At 45.1% G+C, this 17,422-nt stretch overlaps 1 protein-coding gene across 1 annotated transcript in view; it reads left to right on the forward strand.

The window, feature by feature from the left end:
- The first annotated feature begins 12,520 nt into the window (after nt 1-12,520).
- MYO15B (myosin XVB) overlaps nt 12,521-17,422 on the forward strand; it is an 83,525-nt gene continuing 78,623 nt past the window's right edge. The window contains 5 exon segments of the mRNA XM_066612879.1: nt 12,521-12,841; nt 12,935-12,996; nt 15,194-15,257; nt 15,527-15,636; nt 16,535-16,609. Coding sequence (XP_066468976.1) covers nt 12,521-12,841; nt 12,935-12,996; nt 15,194-15,257; nt 15,527-15,636; nt 16,535-16,609 — 632 coding nt within the window.

The raw sequence follows: 17,422 nt of genomic DNA on the forward strand, positions 1-17,422 counted from the left end.
TATGGAACTTGCAGCCCATCACACTTCCTTCCATTCTGGGTTATTGGGCTCCTGTAACTAAGTCAGGGGTGCCTAAACCCCAGCCCTGGGGACACTTGCGGCCCTCGAGGCCTCTCAATGCGGCCCTCAGGGAGTCCCTAGTCTCCAATGAGCCTCTGGCCCTCTAGAGATTTGTTGGAGCCCACACTGGCCCAACGCAACAGCTCTCAGCATGAGGGCAACTGTTTGACCTCTCACGTGAGCTGTGGGATGAGGGCCTCCTCCACTGCTTGCTGTTTCATGTCTCTGATGCAGTAGCAGCAGCAAAGGAAAGGCTGGCCTTGCTTTGTGCAAGGCCTTTTATAGGCCTTGAGCTATTGCAAGACCTTCATACATTCATATAAGTTCATCTTTAATATATTCATTTATGTAAACTTATGTAAATTTATTCAAATTTTAAATGTAAATTAATTCTTTTTCTCCCAGCCCCCAACACAGTGTCTCCCCCAACACAGAGACGATGTGGCCCTCCTGCCAAAAACTTTGGACACCCCTGCTTTAAGCGAAAGACAAATACAAATTCAACCCAGGCAGGGCCTCTGAGTGGAATTTTATCAGGGGGTACAAAGTTTCTTTTGGGCCACTTTGCAAAGGGGAAGGGGTGAAACAGAGCTGGGAGGGTGGTGATAGGCAAGCAGAATAGGGGCAGGGAGGGGCAAAACAGGGTGGGGGGAGAGTAGAGACAGCTGGAAAAGTCTTTGGAGCCCAGGTCTACCAGCCCATGTGACATCAGTAGTGTCCCCAGCATCCCTAATTGTGGTAGTGTCGCCAGCATCCTGTGTGGGCAACAAGTCTGAGTAGACAGGAAATTGTAAGATCCCAAATAATTTCTGGGCCCCCTCCTTTAGCTCCTGGGCCTGGGTACAAATTACCCCCTTTACCCCCCTCTCCTAGGCCTTGAATCCAGGAAACCTACTGCAGCATCCTGAAAAAGCATGAATAACTGCCTGCACATAGACTGCGGGGCGGGAGGGGAACTGCCAACCTTACTCCATTCAGTGCTTAACTTGTAAAAAGTGCCAGAATACCAGCCTGCATGGAAATCATGACCCTCACCTCTGTTTAACTGACACCAGTGGGGTGAAGCTGGCTCTAATTCTACTGTTTGACAGAAACTGACATGCTGTATATGCTCAGAAACACTGTTAGTCTGAAGGTGGCACTGAATAAAACCATACCAAGGCATAAGTGACAAGCAGGGTCCTGTGAGTGCGTTTTGGTGGGGGAGAGAAAAGTTGTTTTTTGGTCTTGCTCCAGTGAACTAATCACCTCCATGAAACCTAGTAAGCGAATGCTCCTAGGGATACAGTAACTGCCTCTCCATAGTCACCTGATGACTTGGCCTCTACCCAGGCCCTGTGCTTTGGGGGATGTTCTGAACCTTGTTGCTGAAGGGAAAGTAAAGTTTCACTTGGCCAATCCTTCTCAGTCCCTGTAAGGTGGATGGAAGGAGGGGAGATTTGCACAGAAATCTTTAAGAACATAGGAAGAGCCCTGCTGGATCAGGCCAAAAGCCCATCTAGTCCAGCTTCCTGTAACTCAGTGGCCCATCAGATACCTCAGGGAGCACACAAGTCAACAAGGAGACCTACATCCTTGTGTGTTCCTTTGCATCTGGCATTCTGAGGTAGCCTACATCTGAAACCAGGAGATTGCACATACCCATTATAGCTTGTAACCTGTGATGGACTTTTCTTCCAGAAGTTTGTCCAATCCCCTTTTAAAGACATCCAGGCCAAATACCATCACCACATCCTCTGGCAAGGAATTCCACAGACTAACTACATGCTGGGTAAAGAAACGTTTTCCTTTGTCTGTCCTAACTTTCCCAACACTCAATTTTAGTGGCTGTCCCCTGGTTTCAAGATCCTTGAGATCTTCCCTTCTCTAAAAGCAACACAGACCAGGTGCTATGCTACAGCCACCTGAGATGGAAAGCCATTTTGCTAAACAGCTGTCCCAGGGCCCAAAACAACTGAGGCAGGGGGAGATCCCTGAAAGCAAGATCTTGAAAAAGCTGCTGGGGACTGGTTCCAAAACCAATTCCACTCCTTACTGTGCTAGTGGCTTGGGCTGCAAACCTATCCACACCTACCTGGGAATAAGCTCCATTGACTATAATGGCACTTGGAAGTAGACATGCATAGGCTTGGGCTTTTGGTTTGTGCAAGAAGAGAGAGAAAATGGGGATGTCTCCTAGGGCTGGGGGGGCCTTCCTATTGATGAGACTGTCCAAGTTGGATAAGTTGCTTCAGCATTAACACCCCCCACTCCAGCAACGCAAAACTAACCAGATTTGTTCCAAAGCAAGAGACCAATTCTAGGCATGTCTAATCAGAATTAAGTCCCATTATAGTCAAAGAGGCTTACTCCCAGGTAAGTGTGGCTAGGATTGCAACCTCAGAGCCCAATCCTACATAAGAACAGCCCCACTGGATCAGGCCCAAGGCCCATCTAGTCCAGCTTCCTGTATCTCACAGCAGCCCACCAAATGTCCCAGGAAGCATACCAGATAGCAAGAGACCTGCACCCTGGTGCCCTCCCTTGCATCTGAGGTAGCCCATTTCTAAAATCAGGAGGTTGCGCATATGCAACCACACAATCCTGGGTGTGTCTACTCAGAAGTAAGTCCCGTTCTAGTCAAAGGGGCTTACTCCCAGGTAAGTGTGGCTAGGATTGCAACCTAAGAGCCCATTCCTAGGTGTCTCTACTCAGAAGTAAGTCCTATTCTAGTCAAAGGGGCTTACTCCCAGCCTGAGGCTACAATCCTATCCACTTTCCTGGGAGTAAGCCCTCAGGACTATAATGGGACTTACTTCTGAGTAGAGGCACCTAGGATTGGGCTCGAAGTCCCGTTTGGCTCCAGCTCCTTGTAGACGTGCTTAGGACTGCAGCCTAGAAAGTCGGAGGCTGTGCTCGCAACAGCTCCCCTCCCCCCCGCGTGAAACGCTCTCCTCCTCGCACCATTGATCTCTGCCTCTCCTTAGCGCCACTGGCTCTCTCCCTCCCCTCCCCCGTCTGGATGGCCATGCAAGGGCAATGCCTTCTACAAGATCGGGCTTCCTACACATTCCAAGTAGGAGTAGGGTGATATTAGGCACGTGGACAACCTCCCTTCCTCCAGCCCATACTGCTAGAGGCACCCAAGGTGCCACACAAAGACAGTGGCAGGAAAGGAGCCACAAAACCCAGTCAGCGATTGGGGCTGCAATCCTAGCCACACTCACCCAGGAGTAAGCCCCACTACTCCAATGGGACTTACTTCTGAAAGGACAAGCATAGGAGTGAGCTCTAAGGCAGCAACCCTGTCCACACTTAGCCAGGAATACGCCCCATTGACTAGAATGGGACTGACTTCTGAGCAGACATGCCTTGGCTTGGGCTCTAAGGCTGCAGTCCTAGCCACACGTTCCTGGGAGTCTGCCCCATTGAATCCAGGGGGACTTAACTTTTGAGTAGACATGCACAGGATTGGGCTCCAAGGCTGCAATCCTAGCACACTTACCTAGGAGTAAGCCCAGTGACTATAATGGGACTTACTTCTGAGTAGACAAGCCTAGGATTGGGCTGCAAGTTTCTAGGCATATCTACCAGCCCTCTCCTTTTCGCCTTTTGTAGGCTTCTCACTTCAAACGTCTGCAATGGAAAGACAAGGTGGTTGGGCCACCTCTGGGGTTTGGAGGCTCAGGAGGGAAGCCGGCACCCGAGGGATCCCCCACTGCAGAAGTAGGAACCCCTTTCCCTGCTTGCCTTTTAAGCCATTTGTGCCCAACGTTGCATATACGCAACAAGGATCTAATTGTACACCTGGCGGAAATGGAATGCTTAAATAAGCTGGGGCACCGGAAATGGAACAACCTTTTCGTTTGATTAATGCAGCGAATGAAAAGGACGGCATGAAATGGTGAACTAACCTGTGGCTTCTCTGTCGGCAAAGGCGGATTCCAGGAGGAGCCCAAATCTAGATGACCTCTTTGGGAGATCCTCCGAGGACAAGCCGGTGTTCCTCCAATGAGCTCGCCAGGGCAGGAGACACCAGAAGACAGACCCCACCCAGGACGTCGAGCTTCCAGCATCCAGGCCTTTTCTAAACGTGCCTAGTGCCTTTAGGACAAAAGCCCCGTGCCCTTTAAAAAAAATCAACATACACGATGGGCTCCGCCCGTCTAAGATGATTCTCTCCTATCCCCTTCCTGAAGGTAGAACCCTATAGGGGAGAGAATGACTCTCATCGAAGAAGGAAGGTGTCTTGGGCGTGCACAGGGCAAGACACGTGGTGAAACCCTTCACCATGTCAGGCACGACCTGTAACCCTAACCCCCCCCTCCAGCCCTAGCATGAGAACATAGACCCTGCCTCACCTGAGATGAAACATTTCAGCTTTTCCCCCATAAGAGGGGAAGCCATTGGATGCTACAAAAGGCACCTTCAGTTTTTTCCCCCTCCAAAATTGAGACAATATATAAGGAAATCAGAAGGCTTTGTATATATTTCAATTTTTTTCCCCTCCAAAATTGAGACAATATATAAGGAAATCAGAAGGCTTTCAGAAGGCGTTTGACATGGTCCCTCACCAAAGGCTACTGAAAAGACTCCACAGTCAGGGAATTAGAGGACAGGTCCTCTCATGGATTGAGAACTGGGTGAAGGCCAGGAAACAGAGTGGGTGTCAATGGGCAATTTTCACAATTGGAGAGAAGTGAAAAGCGGTGTGCCCCAAGGATCTGTCCCCAAGGGACTGGTGCTTTTCAACCTCTTCATAAATGACCTGGAGACAGGGTTGAGCAGTGAGGTTGCAAAGTTTGCGGAGGACACCAAACTTTTCCAAGTGGTGAAGACCAGAAGTGGTTGTGAGGAGCTCCGGAAGGATCTCTCCAGACTGGCAGAATGGGCAACAAAATGGCAGATGTGCTTCAATGTCAGTAAGTGTAAAGTCATGCACATTGGGGCAAAAAAATCAAAACTTTAGATATAGGCTGATGGGTTCTGAGCTGTCTGTGACAGATCAGGAGAGAGATCTTGGGGTGGTGGTGGACAGGTCGATGAAAGTGTCATCTTTCATCCACCCAATGTGCGGCGGCAGTGAAGAAGGCCAATTCTATGCTTGGGATCATTAGGAAGGGTATTGAGAACAAAATGGCTAATATTATAATGGCGTTGTACAAATCGATGGTAAGGCCACACCTGGAGTATTGTGTCCAGTTCTGGTCGCCGCATCTCAAAAAAGACATAGTGGAAATGGAAAAGGTGCAAAAGAGAGAGACTAAGATGATTACTGGGCTGGGGCACCTTCCTTATGAGGAAAGGCTACAGCGTTTGAGCCTCTTCAGCCTAGAAAAGAGACGCCTGGGGGGGACATGATTGAGACATACAAAATTATGCAGGGGATGGACAGAGTGGATAGGGAGATGCTCTTTACACTCTCACATAACACCAGAACCAGGGGACATCCACTAAACTTGAGTGTTGGGAGAGTTAGAACAGACAGAAGAAAATATTTCTTTACTCAGCGTGTGGTTGGTCTGTGGAACTCCTTATCACAGGATGTGGTGATGGCGACTGGCCTGGACGCCTTTAAAAGGGGATTGGACAAGTTTCTGGAGGAAAAATTCATTACAGGGTACAAGCCATGATGTGTATGCGCAAGAGATGGGCTATGTCCTAATGCCAGATGCAAGGGAGGGCACCAGGATGGGGTCTCTTATTATCTGGTGTGCTGCCTGGGGCATTTGGTGGGCTGCTGTGAGATACAGGAAGCTGGACCAGATGGGCCTATGGCCTGATCCAGTGGGGCTGTTCTTATGTTCCTATGAAATGTCTGTATAGCATTAAGTTGTCATCTCTTGAAACACAAGTGTTATACAGCAAAAAGTGGTTTCCAAGTAAAGCCTTCATTCATTGGACTGTTTAAACCAAATGAAGTGTGCTTTAGGGATGTTTTTTTATTATTATTATTAAATATTTCAATTCAACCACTGTTTGAAAAAGAAAAGAGATTTATTTAGAATGTAAAATTAACATGGCATACCTTAAAGTTTTATAATAGTTGAATAGGAGTTAAACTTACTAAATTAGGGCCCAAGTGATTGGGGCATTGGACATTTTTTTTTCTATTCAGGTGTTTCCAGAAAAACCATGCCATTGCACCATAGGGGGTTTCATTTTGTTTTGCAGTTTATGACCTTGTGAGAGCAGATCACATCCGCCCTGTCAGGATCACACCCTTTTGACTTGATATATTTATCTGCATAGCAATGGAGGCATTTATCTCTTGCCTTGCTGGGCCTCCTGGCCTTGCCTTACACCCCCACCTTCTTCTTTTCTCTCTCTCTCTCCCTCCCTCTATGTGTGTGCACATGCACCCCTGCACACATTCTGCCAACTGAGAATAATGCTCCATGCCGCTGGCAAATTGGGCTCTAGTTCATGAAAGCTTGCGCCACTATATAGTGGTGCTATAGAGTTGTTTTTTACTACTTAAAATATACTGTACTTTTTAAAATCAGCAGTCCATAAATTAATCATGTATTCACACTGATTTACATTTTAGTCCCAGTAAAATTCTAGTATCTGAATCTTATCTGAATCTGGCATATCCTCTAGATGGAAACAAAAAGTCTGTCACCCCCATTTTCCCAGTGCCTCTGCTAGCCATCTGGTGCCATTGTTGGGTGAACAGTTCAACTGTGCCATGAGGAATGTTGAATTATTGATGCCAGCTTTCCTTCATTCTCCCCTGTTCCCTCACTCCATAGGCATTCTAGTTAAACTCATTAAAGTGAATGCACTTGGGAATATGGGAGTGGTCTTCTGCAGTTTCTTCTCTGTAGAGTTTTTCGGATCTGCAGATGTGTGACTTTTGCTAATCTCATCAACAGACATCAGGAGAAGGAAGACTGGTGAGTTTCTGGAGTAGCTTGAATGGTTTTGGTAGACAATGAAAAGATAATTGTAAACTGGAGTTTCTAAAAATGGATGTGTCTGCTGCCTGTATGGGTAGGGAAAATACAGACTGACATTCTGGGTCAATACAAAATTGACTCTAGGATACAAAGGGTACAAAGGAAAATAATGTCTTTTATTGAGTCAATTCACAGTTAGGGTAAAATTAGGCAATTGTTTTAAGAGGAGCTGCATCATCTTCATGCAAGCTAGGCTGAGATATTTACCTTTGAGTAAACACAAAGATAGCTCTGAGTAAACATGTTTAGGATTTCAGTTCATGTCATGGTTTGATCCGCATAGCCCTACTGTGTTCAGTGGGGCTTCTGCCACATAAGTGCACACTGCAACCTTCTAGCATAATCACATGCATGTCTACTCAAAAATAAGATCAATGGGACTTACTTTCAGAGCAGTGTTCATAGGATTGTGACCTTAGTTTAGCACATTTCATGAGGGTAATGAACTAGTGCCACTCCCAGCTTTTGCAATGAACAGAAGCTGGAATTTTTGCATGCTGCCATAAACATCCCCATTATGGGTTGACCACAGTGTACAAAATTACAGGGACATGCGGTGCAGGGGCAACAGGTGAGGCAGAACTGCCCCATTGTAGTCCATGGAAAAGCTCTGCAGCAGCTTTCTGGGGTTTTAGGAGAGCCTTCTGAGGTGTAAGCAGATGGAGCAGCTGCTGTACTTTTCCATGGACTACAATGGGGTGGTCCTGCCTCATCTACCAACCCTGCAAAATTACAGCTTCTATTATTATTAATACATTATATTTACATCTCACCCATCCCGCATGGAACTTGGGGCAGGATGCCATACATGAAGATTAAAGCTCCACCAAGCTTAAATCCAGAACTGGTAAATGTTTTGTCTGTAGCTTTTACTTGGAAGGTAAAGGCTACTTTTGAAGTGTGTGCGTGCGTGTGTCAGAGAGAGAGAGAGAGAGAGAGGCAGGCAGGCAGGCAGGGATTGATGCCATACTTCAGTGCTCTATTTCTACATAGGTTTTGTTTCTATAACTAAAATAGTGCCATGCCAGAACAAATGTGTTCCCTAACTGTGATGCCCTTACTATGTGGCACTTACTTTGCTATATAACCTCAATCATCTGCAAGGGGTTGGCTCCAGCTTTTAAACCACTATAAGGAGAATACGAGAATGGCCCATAGAGGCTACAGCATTTGACCATAGATGTCTATAGATCAGTGTTTCTTAAACTGTGGGTCAGGACCTAGTAGGTGGGTTGCGAGCCAATTTCAGGTGGGCCCCCATTCATTTCAATATTTTATTTTTAGTATATTAGACTTGGTGCTACCATGGTATGTGACTGCATTTGGGGAATGTTACAGATCTGTACTTTTAACAGGCTACTCTGTATATGTTTTAAACAATGATTGTAAATGGAGCTTACTCCTGGGTACGCGTGGATAGGATTGCAGTCTAGGGTTGTTAAAAATTTTCTTGCTTGATGATGTAACTTCCAGACATGGCATCACTTCCGGTGAGTCCCAATAAACTGTGATTCTAAAAAGTGGGTCCCAGTGCTAAAAAGTCTGAGAACCACTGCTATAGATGATCTATGGAAAAGAATTTTTTCAGTCTTAATCACAACAGAATTGCCATTTTGTTTCCCTTTATAGATGATGCTCTTATGTGTATAGGAGGAATGGCACCTTCTCAATCTAAGGCAGACTACAAAACATCCAGAGAAAAGAAAGTTAATCAGAACAGCAAGGAGAGAACAGATATTTCTCAGAAAAAGAAAATGCACCTCAAAGAATTCAAATCCCAGGACAGAAGGCAGATGAAAAGAGAGAGCCATGAGCAGACAAGTTCTGAAGATGCCTCCTCTGATTCAGACAGCGTTTCTCCTGCTGTCATTGTCTCTGTACAAAGTGCAACAAAGAGCAAGAGAGAGGTGAGGCTGAAGGGAGGAAGGGAGGGTAGCTTCGCCAAGGTGAAAAAAGAGAAGAGAGATTCCAAGAGCAAAGACATTCATTCTGGTAGAAGACCTAGAGAGCAGTTAATGTACGAGGGAGAAGCGAAGATAGAAAGAAGGATCCCGAGGCAAAAGGATAAAAACTCAGGGTGTCGTGTCAGTGTCAAAAGCAATGAACCAAAGGACATGGAAGATTGGGAGAAACATGATTTGAAAAGGAAACATAAAGGGCAACCAAGCAAAAGAAAAAATGTTCCTGATACAGAATCATTCACAGCAGAAAGTGAGGAAGGCTCTTGGAAGCAAGAATCATGCAGGAGAAGAAATTCTGTTGAAAGCAGGGAACAACATAAGATGAAGCCTCACTGTCAGGCCAGGAGCAAGCTTGCCAGAGGTCGAGGTGATGGGTGCAAGAAGACATGTAAGAGGAAGTCACCCAAAATAGTTCCCAAAGCAAGCCTTGTGCCTTCAGAAGATTCATCTTGTTCAGACTCTCAAGAAAAATACAACAAGAATCAAAGTAAAGGGAACAGAAGGACCAGAAACAGCAAGACCAAAGCCCGAGAGGGAAGACGCAGCTCTTTTGAGGATCAAGAAGAAGACCTCTGCAGTGAGAAGTGGTTACCAGCTATTATGGAAAGTCAACATGCAGATGATAGCCGTGGCCAGCAAGAGCTTCAGGAAACAAGTGGAAGTGAAGGAAAGCTGGAGGTCATAGTAGAAAGAAAAGAAGCTAAGGATGAAGACAGTGACTCTGAGACAAAGGAGGAACTAAAAGAGAAGGATAAAAGGTCTTTGCCAAGAAAACCTGTACCAAGGGATTGCAGTGAGCAAAGAGATGCTGAAAGCAGTTTGGAAAACCACAGTAGAAGCTCCATAGAGGAAAAGAGTGAGGACAGAAAATGTGAAAATTCATCAGAAAAGGGTAGTGACAGAGAAGACTCTGATTGTGAGGAAAGTAAACCAGGAAGTAAGAAGGGTGAACTGGAGATGACTAACCTTGCAGAAACAGAAAGTAACAATAGGGAAAGACCTCACCACAGTAGTGTGAGATCAAAGCTCCTCAAAGTTGACCTGAGCCACATCCTTCAAGGGAACCACCAACCAGAGGAAAACCTGAATACAGATGACAAAATGGCCAGAACTGAAACCACATGTTCAGCACAGCAGTTAAAGCTTAAAAGTCAACCTCGCAATGAACCTGAAATATCCACACAATCTGCCTGTTCAGAAGAACAAGCAAGCTCAAATAGTAGTCCTTCAGACAGCAAGAATAAAGTGGATGCAGCGGCTTTGCTTGCAAAGAGATATAGTCATCTGACTTCACACTCTCAAATCCTGCTGAACCTTAAGAGGAAGCATAAGGATGCTAAAGCTGAAATACTGGCAAGGAGCGAGCTTGTTCCTCCCCCCTCAGCAAGAGAAATGGTCTCGGATTTGGAGAAGACTCCGAGCAGCCATTCAAAAATGAGGACCGCCAGAAACAACAAAGGGGTTTCTAGGGCTAAGGAGAGTCCAGAATCAAGATCAAGTCTTTCCACTGCTTCAAGCTCTAATACAAGAAATTGTTCTGCTGGGAAGAAAAATGTTGGAAAAGTAACCAGATACCTGACTTCATGCCAAGTGCTAGAAGGAAGAGAAGAAGAAGAGGAGGTGATAGAGGAGGAGGATGAACAAATAAGGTGGAATGCTGCCAGAAAAGACTTAACATATACTCAAACAACATCCAAATCTCTACATACTCTTTCAACATTTAGGAAAGTGACCCATTGGTTGAGCAATAAACCTCCCAAGCAAACTAGTTTGAAAGACCGTTTCTTAAGCTTAGCACAGGCAATTGGCATCTCAGGATGGCTCCTTAAGACGTTTGGCCAAAAGAGAAAGAGAAGCAAGCCGTTTGGATTCAGGAGGAGAATGGCTATTCGAATTGTTAGCACAGCAGGGCTGGCCAAGCATTGCAAAAGGGCTTCTTCCTGTGCTTCAGCAGGAGAGCAAGTGAAGGAGGATTTGTGTAGCAAAGGGTCATCTTGTTCCTTGTTAGAATCTGATCAAGCTGGGGACAGAGAAACAAATGTAGTGGAGGAACAGGAAGAAGCCGGAGAAGTGTCTTCAAGTAATTTTCTCTGTAACAAAGGCAGTGCTCCATCTCGGTTAATGTCTGAAGAAGAGAAGAACCGTGTAGCTGAGGCCAAGTTTGCCATTGTATTTCCCAGGGTTCACCAATTAGTGAAGTCCAAAAATGTCTCCCTTGGAAGCTCTGGCAGTAGTGGGGTACAGCTGCAGTCGTGTGATCAGTCAAGAAGGAAAGCGATTATGTCTGTCCAGCCTGGCTGTAAACATGACCTCTCTAGGTCAAGTGGTCAAAGAAGCATCCAAGGGCTTCTTTGCAGTCCTCAGCCTGATTCCTCTATACCACGTAAGTAACATCATGCCAAACCTAACCCAGAGGACAGTGAACAGGTTTTTCAGCTACTTGTGCTAAATACTAAAGGCTTCAAAATCAGAGTGATAGTAATGCCCTTTCATGATTCTTTCAAACCATGACGTTCTTGTACTCTGTCCCTTTCCCCTTGCAATTCAGTTTTCTGTATATACCTTCAGTTCTTAGGCTTCTTTTCAGGACTTGGCAGTGCCAGGAAAATGGGCCACCAGCTGTTTCTCCTCCCAGGTATTTTTTTTTATTATTTTTCACATTTTTATACCCAGGGAGGTATACACAGCTTCTCCCCTCCTTTTGTCCTCACAACAACCCTGTGAGGTAGGTGAGGCTGAGAGAAAGTGACTGGCCCAAGGTCACCCAGGAAGCTTCATGGCTGAGGGGGGATTTGAACCTGGATCTTCCAGGTCTAAGTCCACCTCCCAAACTACTACACCAGCCTGGTAGTTTACTCCAGCTTTCCTCTTCTTTTCTCCATTTCCCTGAAGGTGGTATTTTTTCCCCTCTCTGGAGGTGTCAAAGAGAAAAAATGTTTTTTTTTTTTCAAATATACTTTTATCCTACATTTCTTCCAAGAAACCAGGGCACTGTACATGGTCCCCCTCACTTAATGCTCTCAACAACCCTGGGAGGTAAAGGAGGCTGAAAAATGGTGACTGGCTCAAAGTCACCCACTGAGTTTTGTGGCTGGGAATGGAATTGAACTCATGTTTTCCCGGTCCAACCAACTCTCTAATCACTGCATCTTGCTAACTCTCACAATCTCTGCCCCATATGCCACACAAAACCAGACAATGAAAACTTAATAATAATGCTTGTGTAGTGCTTCCTGAGTGTGAAAGACCCTTCATGTATAATCCTTATAACAACCCTATACAATAGGTAAATATTACAGTATTATCCCCATATTGCAGCTGGGAAGCTGAGACTGAAAATGAGCTGCTTCCTAAGGACACCTTGGTGAGTTCATGACAGGCAAGATTCAAGCTAGGGAAGTCCTGATTTGCAGCTCAATCTCTTAGGCTGCACAGTCCTTCTGTGAACCTTCCTGGGAGTAAGCCTTATTGAATAAAATGGGGCTTACTTCTGAGTAGTCATGCATAGGATCATGCTTTTAGCCACTACATTGTATCATCTTTCAACTACCACTGAGAATGGTTGACGATGTGACCGATCCTTTTCCAGTGGAGGAGGAGGATGCTGAAGATATGGCAGATCTTATTCAGAGACCTGCATCAGAAGCCATGGACCAAGTGCACTGGACTCAGCATCAAGCTCATAGCTGTGACCCCATGGCCTGGCTGAATTCTGAAACTATACTTCCACGGCTCACAATTGAGAACTTGAGCAAATGGGCTTTACATCAGGAGCAAGATTTAGTCCTGTCTCGTAGATCAAAAAAAGCATCAAGGGAAGGGTGGGAGGCTGAAGATGTCACTGACGATACCCTTGAGATGGACATGGCACAAAAACAGGTTGGTATGTTGGGCAAGAGGTCATTGTGGGTCATGTGGTTGAACAAATGTTCTCTATCTTTCTAGAAATACCTCTTTTTGTATGCCTTTCAGATATACAAAGATGGAGATTACTATACTGAACTTGAGAAAGTGGAAGACCTTTCCAGATTGGAGTAAGTAAGGCGAAGACATTTCTGGGGGAAACATCCAGTTACCAGGGCAAATTACAAGCCTATATGAAAGGCTCCATTGGCCCAGCAATGCCTCTACAAAGTGCCAGGTAGTTAGTCCAGAAACTCCTGTAAAATTCTACTGTTCGGACAGAGGATGCACCTGGAATGTAGATTGCTTTACTTTGAATGTGCCAGACATTCCTCCAACAAGTCACGCACCTGACTGTGGTTTGGGGGAGGAAAGATGCGCATGTAAAGAACCTGTCCCAGAAGGCTAAGACCTGGGTTCTTGTTAGTAACATCCTTTTTGAAGTAAAAAACGAAAGCCAAGTTTGAAGGAAGCATTCAGGCTCGCAAGATTGCTTTAGGGCTTATGTGTGTTACTCACACTTGTACCAGAGGATGACAAACTGATACAGACTTGTTTTTGTACTTTACCACCTGAGGCATACTCTCACATTCTCACACTTATTGGACATATAAAGCTGGTGATTGGTGATTATTTTCTTTCAGAATTTTGAAAGTGAATCAGACAGGAATTGTTGCCTGTGGTGTGTATACTCACCCTACTATTTCCTCCGCAAACAGGCTTTGCATCTTTTTGTGAGTTTTTTTGGTACTGTTTCAAAAACCTGCGTACCTATCTTACCAGTCACAATAGTGGAATAAAAGAACGATATGGCTACACCAAGGGCAATGATGATGCCTCAATCACACCACTTCCAGCTGCCTTAGCACCCAATCCTATCCAACTTTACAGCATTGATGCAGCTGCAATGCATCTCTGAGGTAAGGGAACAAGTGTTCCCCTACATTAAGGAGGCCTCTGTGACTGCCTCCCCACCAAAGGATACAGCATACACCAGGGTCTCCAAGAGAACTTTTGTCAGGGGGTACAAAGTTTCTTTTGGGTCCCTTCCCAAGGAGGGTGGAAAAGGGACAAAACAGGTTGGTGACAAGGGTGGGCAGAACAGGGATGGGAAGGGGGCAAAACAGGGCAGTGGGAGGGTGGCAACAGCTGCAAAAGTCTTTGGAGCCCAGCTCTACTGGGTTTCCTAATGCAGAGCCCAGTTCTACCTGCCCATGCAGTGTTGGCAGCTAGATACTGTAATATAGAAAACCAACCCATTCTTAAGTCTCTTTAAAATCTTTGAAATATAGCAGATCACTGCAGGAAATTAGCATTATCATATTTAGGCTCACACTAGAATGAAAAGTGTCCTGTTTGCACCAAAACATACTTCTGCAGCAGCCATAGCCCCACAGCTGTGTCCCTGAGCACCTATACACTTCTTCATGGTAAGTGGGTCTACATGCCAAAGAGTGACTGCAGCAGGCCAGTTTCCTCCCAAATTTGATGCTGTGTTAATGAGTGTCATATTCCTTTGCCCAGCGCATACGACTTTTGGTAGCAGCAGCAGTAGCTGCACACAAGCATCCCATGCAGGCAGCAAGTCCAGGTGAGACAGGAAAATATAAGATCCTATGAAATTTCTGAGCCCCTTCCTTTGGCTCCTGGGCCCCCTTTATGACCCTGGACCCAGGCACAAATTACCCCTTTATTATTATTAACAGTATTTATATACTGCTTTTCAAGGGGAAGTTCACAAAGCAGTTTACAGAGGAAATCAAGTAACCAGTAGCTCCCTGTCCCAAAAGGGCTCGCAATCTAAAAGATGCAAAAGAATCCCAGCAGACAGCCACTAGAAAAGACACTGGTGGGGTGAGAAGAGCCAGTTACTCTTCCCCTGCTAAATAAAAGAGGAGCACCCTCTTGAAAAAGTGCCTCTTGCCCTTTACCCTACTCTCATGGGCCTTGGCGCACACCTTGTTGGCACAACTGCATCAGTGCTGGGAAGTTGGCTAGGTCTGGGCCCTTAAACACTGCCATATCGGTAGCCTTACTGGAACTCAGTATTCTGCAGCATTATTTTGACTTCCAGGTAGATAGAGTCATTGCTAGATGATGATGATGATGATGAGATTTCACACAGTCAGGTAGGTATTCTTATTCTTATTAATTAATTAATATAGTGCCACGTGCTTAGCAATTTATGTAAAGTGAGGACTGGTTGCTATCCTCAGTGAAGGAGTCTGGTATAATAAGTTTCTTCATTGATCTGAAAACTTGGCTGTAAGTGGTATACTATGCCAGATTTAAAAATCTATATATAAACATCCTGTTTTGTCTTCCCAGAGACGTCTGTGAGAGCTCTGTCTTGCTGTGCCTGAAAAAGAGATTCCATCACAATTTTATTTATGTAAGGCTTTCTTAATATTTTTGGTGACTTGGAATAAGGAATATGTGTGTGTGTGTGTGTGTGAAAGAGAGGAAGTTGGGACAAGAGATGAATTCCTGCATGGCAATTCATGGTAAAAGTGTTCATGAATAGCAGCATTAGTATCTCTGTCCAGAGGACTTAGGTCATAGGACAAATGTAAAGGACAAGGGCTGGGTTTTTAATTCCTACTCTTTTATTCTTAGCCTTTGAGTATAAGTAAAGCTAAGTCATGCTCTGTTTCCTCCTAGACCTATATCGGTCACATCTTGGTCTGCGTCAATCCATTCAAGCCTCTCAATCTTTACTCTGAGGATATGATGATCCAGTACCAGAAAGCGATGCTCTCTGGAAATGCACCGTATGTCTGAATCTTCCTCCCTGCTCCTATTCTGATAGTCCTTTTTATCAGTGAAAAAATTGCCATTCCCTAGGGATCATTTTACATGTACAAAGTAATTGTGCATATAGTTGAAACGTGTGCAAACTGTTATCTTCACCATTGTTAATAACAGGCTGCCCCTGTTTGACCTGCCAAACAGGCTCCTCTTGTATACTAATACCCTGTTTATTTCAGTGGGAGTAATGTTATTGCATTTGCACCCTCAGAAAGGATAGCAAGAATGTGCTCTTTAATAATTCTATGGCCAGGTATATATTTGAATGTTTATTATAGATATACAATATATCCTCTTTCTAGGGTTTGAGCACTTAAAACACATAGGACATGTACAACAGCATAGGCAAGAAAGTAAATGACACTGTGTGAAAGGTAGAGAAAGTTTGGCAAGCTTCAGTTCTAGTGAAATTAAATACTTGTTGGAATCAGTGAGTCATATACATATCCTATGCATCTCTATTCAGAAGTGTGTTTCACTGCATTCAGTGGAACAATTTTCCCAGATACGTTTGCTAAGGACTGAACGCTTGAATATTACCTGTGCATTAAAGTTTCGCTGATTTCAATGGAACTTAAACATGCTTAGTTTCCTTTGGATTGTAGCCACTGTCCTTAAAATAGCACCACTGAATACAGAAACTATATACATAAAAGTGCTCCCATTGCAGCTGCTTCAGTGTTAGGAATAGTAACATTTCCCAACTCTATCCCACGTCTCATTGACTCTACTCCCGATATATCCAATTTGGGTGTTCATTTGAAGTTTATCTTTGATGTAAATAAACCTGAAGTAATTTTGATGTCCCTGGAGCTTAGCTGGCTAAAATAGAATTCCATTTTTTTGTGTATGCCTGTCTAGACACATCTTTGCCATCGCGGAAATGGCGTATGCCTTCTCTCAGAGTTCAGACAAAGAGCAATGTATTGTTATCAGGTATGTGATAAAGGCACTCCTGCCGACATCATCTGAGATCTCTTCTCTGTCTCCTAATGTCTTCTCCACTGACTTAAGAAGGCATGGAACTGGGACTGCTGCTCTACTCAGTCTAGGCCTGCACTCTCCAGCCCATGAATGCTAGCGAGGAGGTGAGGAGAGAAGGCTACCTGTTTTACAACCCAATTCCATACTTCCTGGCACCCGGAGGAATAGTGGTGCCACAATGGTGATAGGGAACTTTTCTTCCTTCCCCCTAGGAAAGCCTCAAGCCCTGCAATGGAACTTCTCATGTCTGTGCTGGCTATTTTGCAGGTGCAGACAAAAGAAGCTCTGTCTTGCTTTTCAGCCTGACACAGAGGATGGGATCGGAGCTGGGCTTCACTGGTCCACTCCACCTGGTTCCTCCCCCTGCCCTGGAATACCTCCCCCTACCCTGAAAGCCCATAGCACCGCCAGAAGCATCTACCTTCCTCTAGGTGGCATCTGTCCGGTGCTGATTCTTTTGGGTGGGGGGATGGGAAAAAAGCAGTTTGTGGTTTAGTTGTGAATTGCCAACATTGAATTTGGGTTTGGGGTAACTCTATCTTAGGACATCATGTAGGATCCTCTCTACATGAGGAAAAAAATTGTCCATAATTAACTTCTTTGGTGTAATTTTATGGAGAAACCGATTAGCCCTTCGGGCAGGAATTTCCATAGTGATATTGTTTTGACATCATAGACCGTGGCTTTACACTGCCAGAACTAGTGTTCCAGCAGCGCGATGTCCTTTATGGTAGAGCAAAAACCAGACTGCTGTTGCATGCTGCC

The sequence above is a fragment of the Tiliqua scincoides genome, chromosome 2 (genome assembly GCF_035046505.1).
Source record: "Tiliqua scincoides isolate rTilSci1 chromosome 2, rTilSci1.hap2, whole genome shotgun sequence".
NCBI classification, from domain to species: domain Eukaryota; kingdom Metazoa; phylum Chordata; class Lepidosauria; order Squamata; family Scincidae; genus Tiliqua; species Tiliqua scincoides.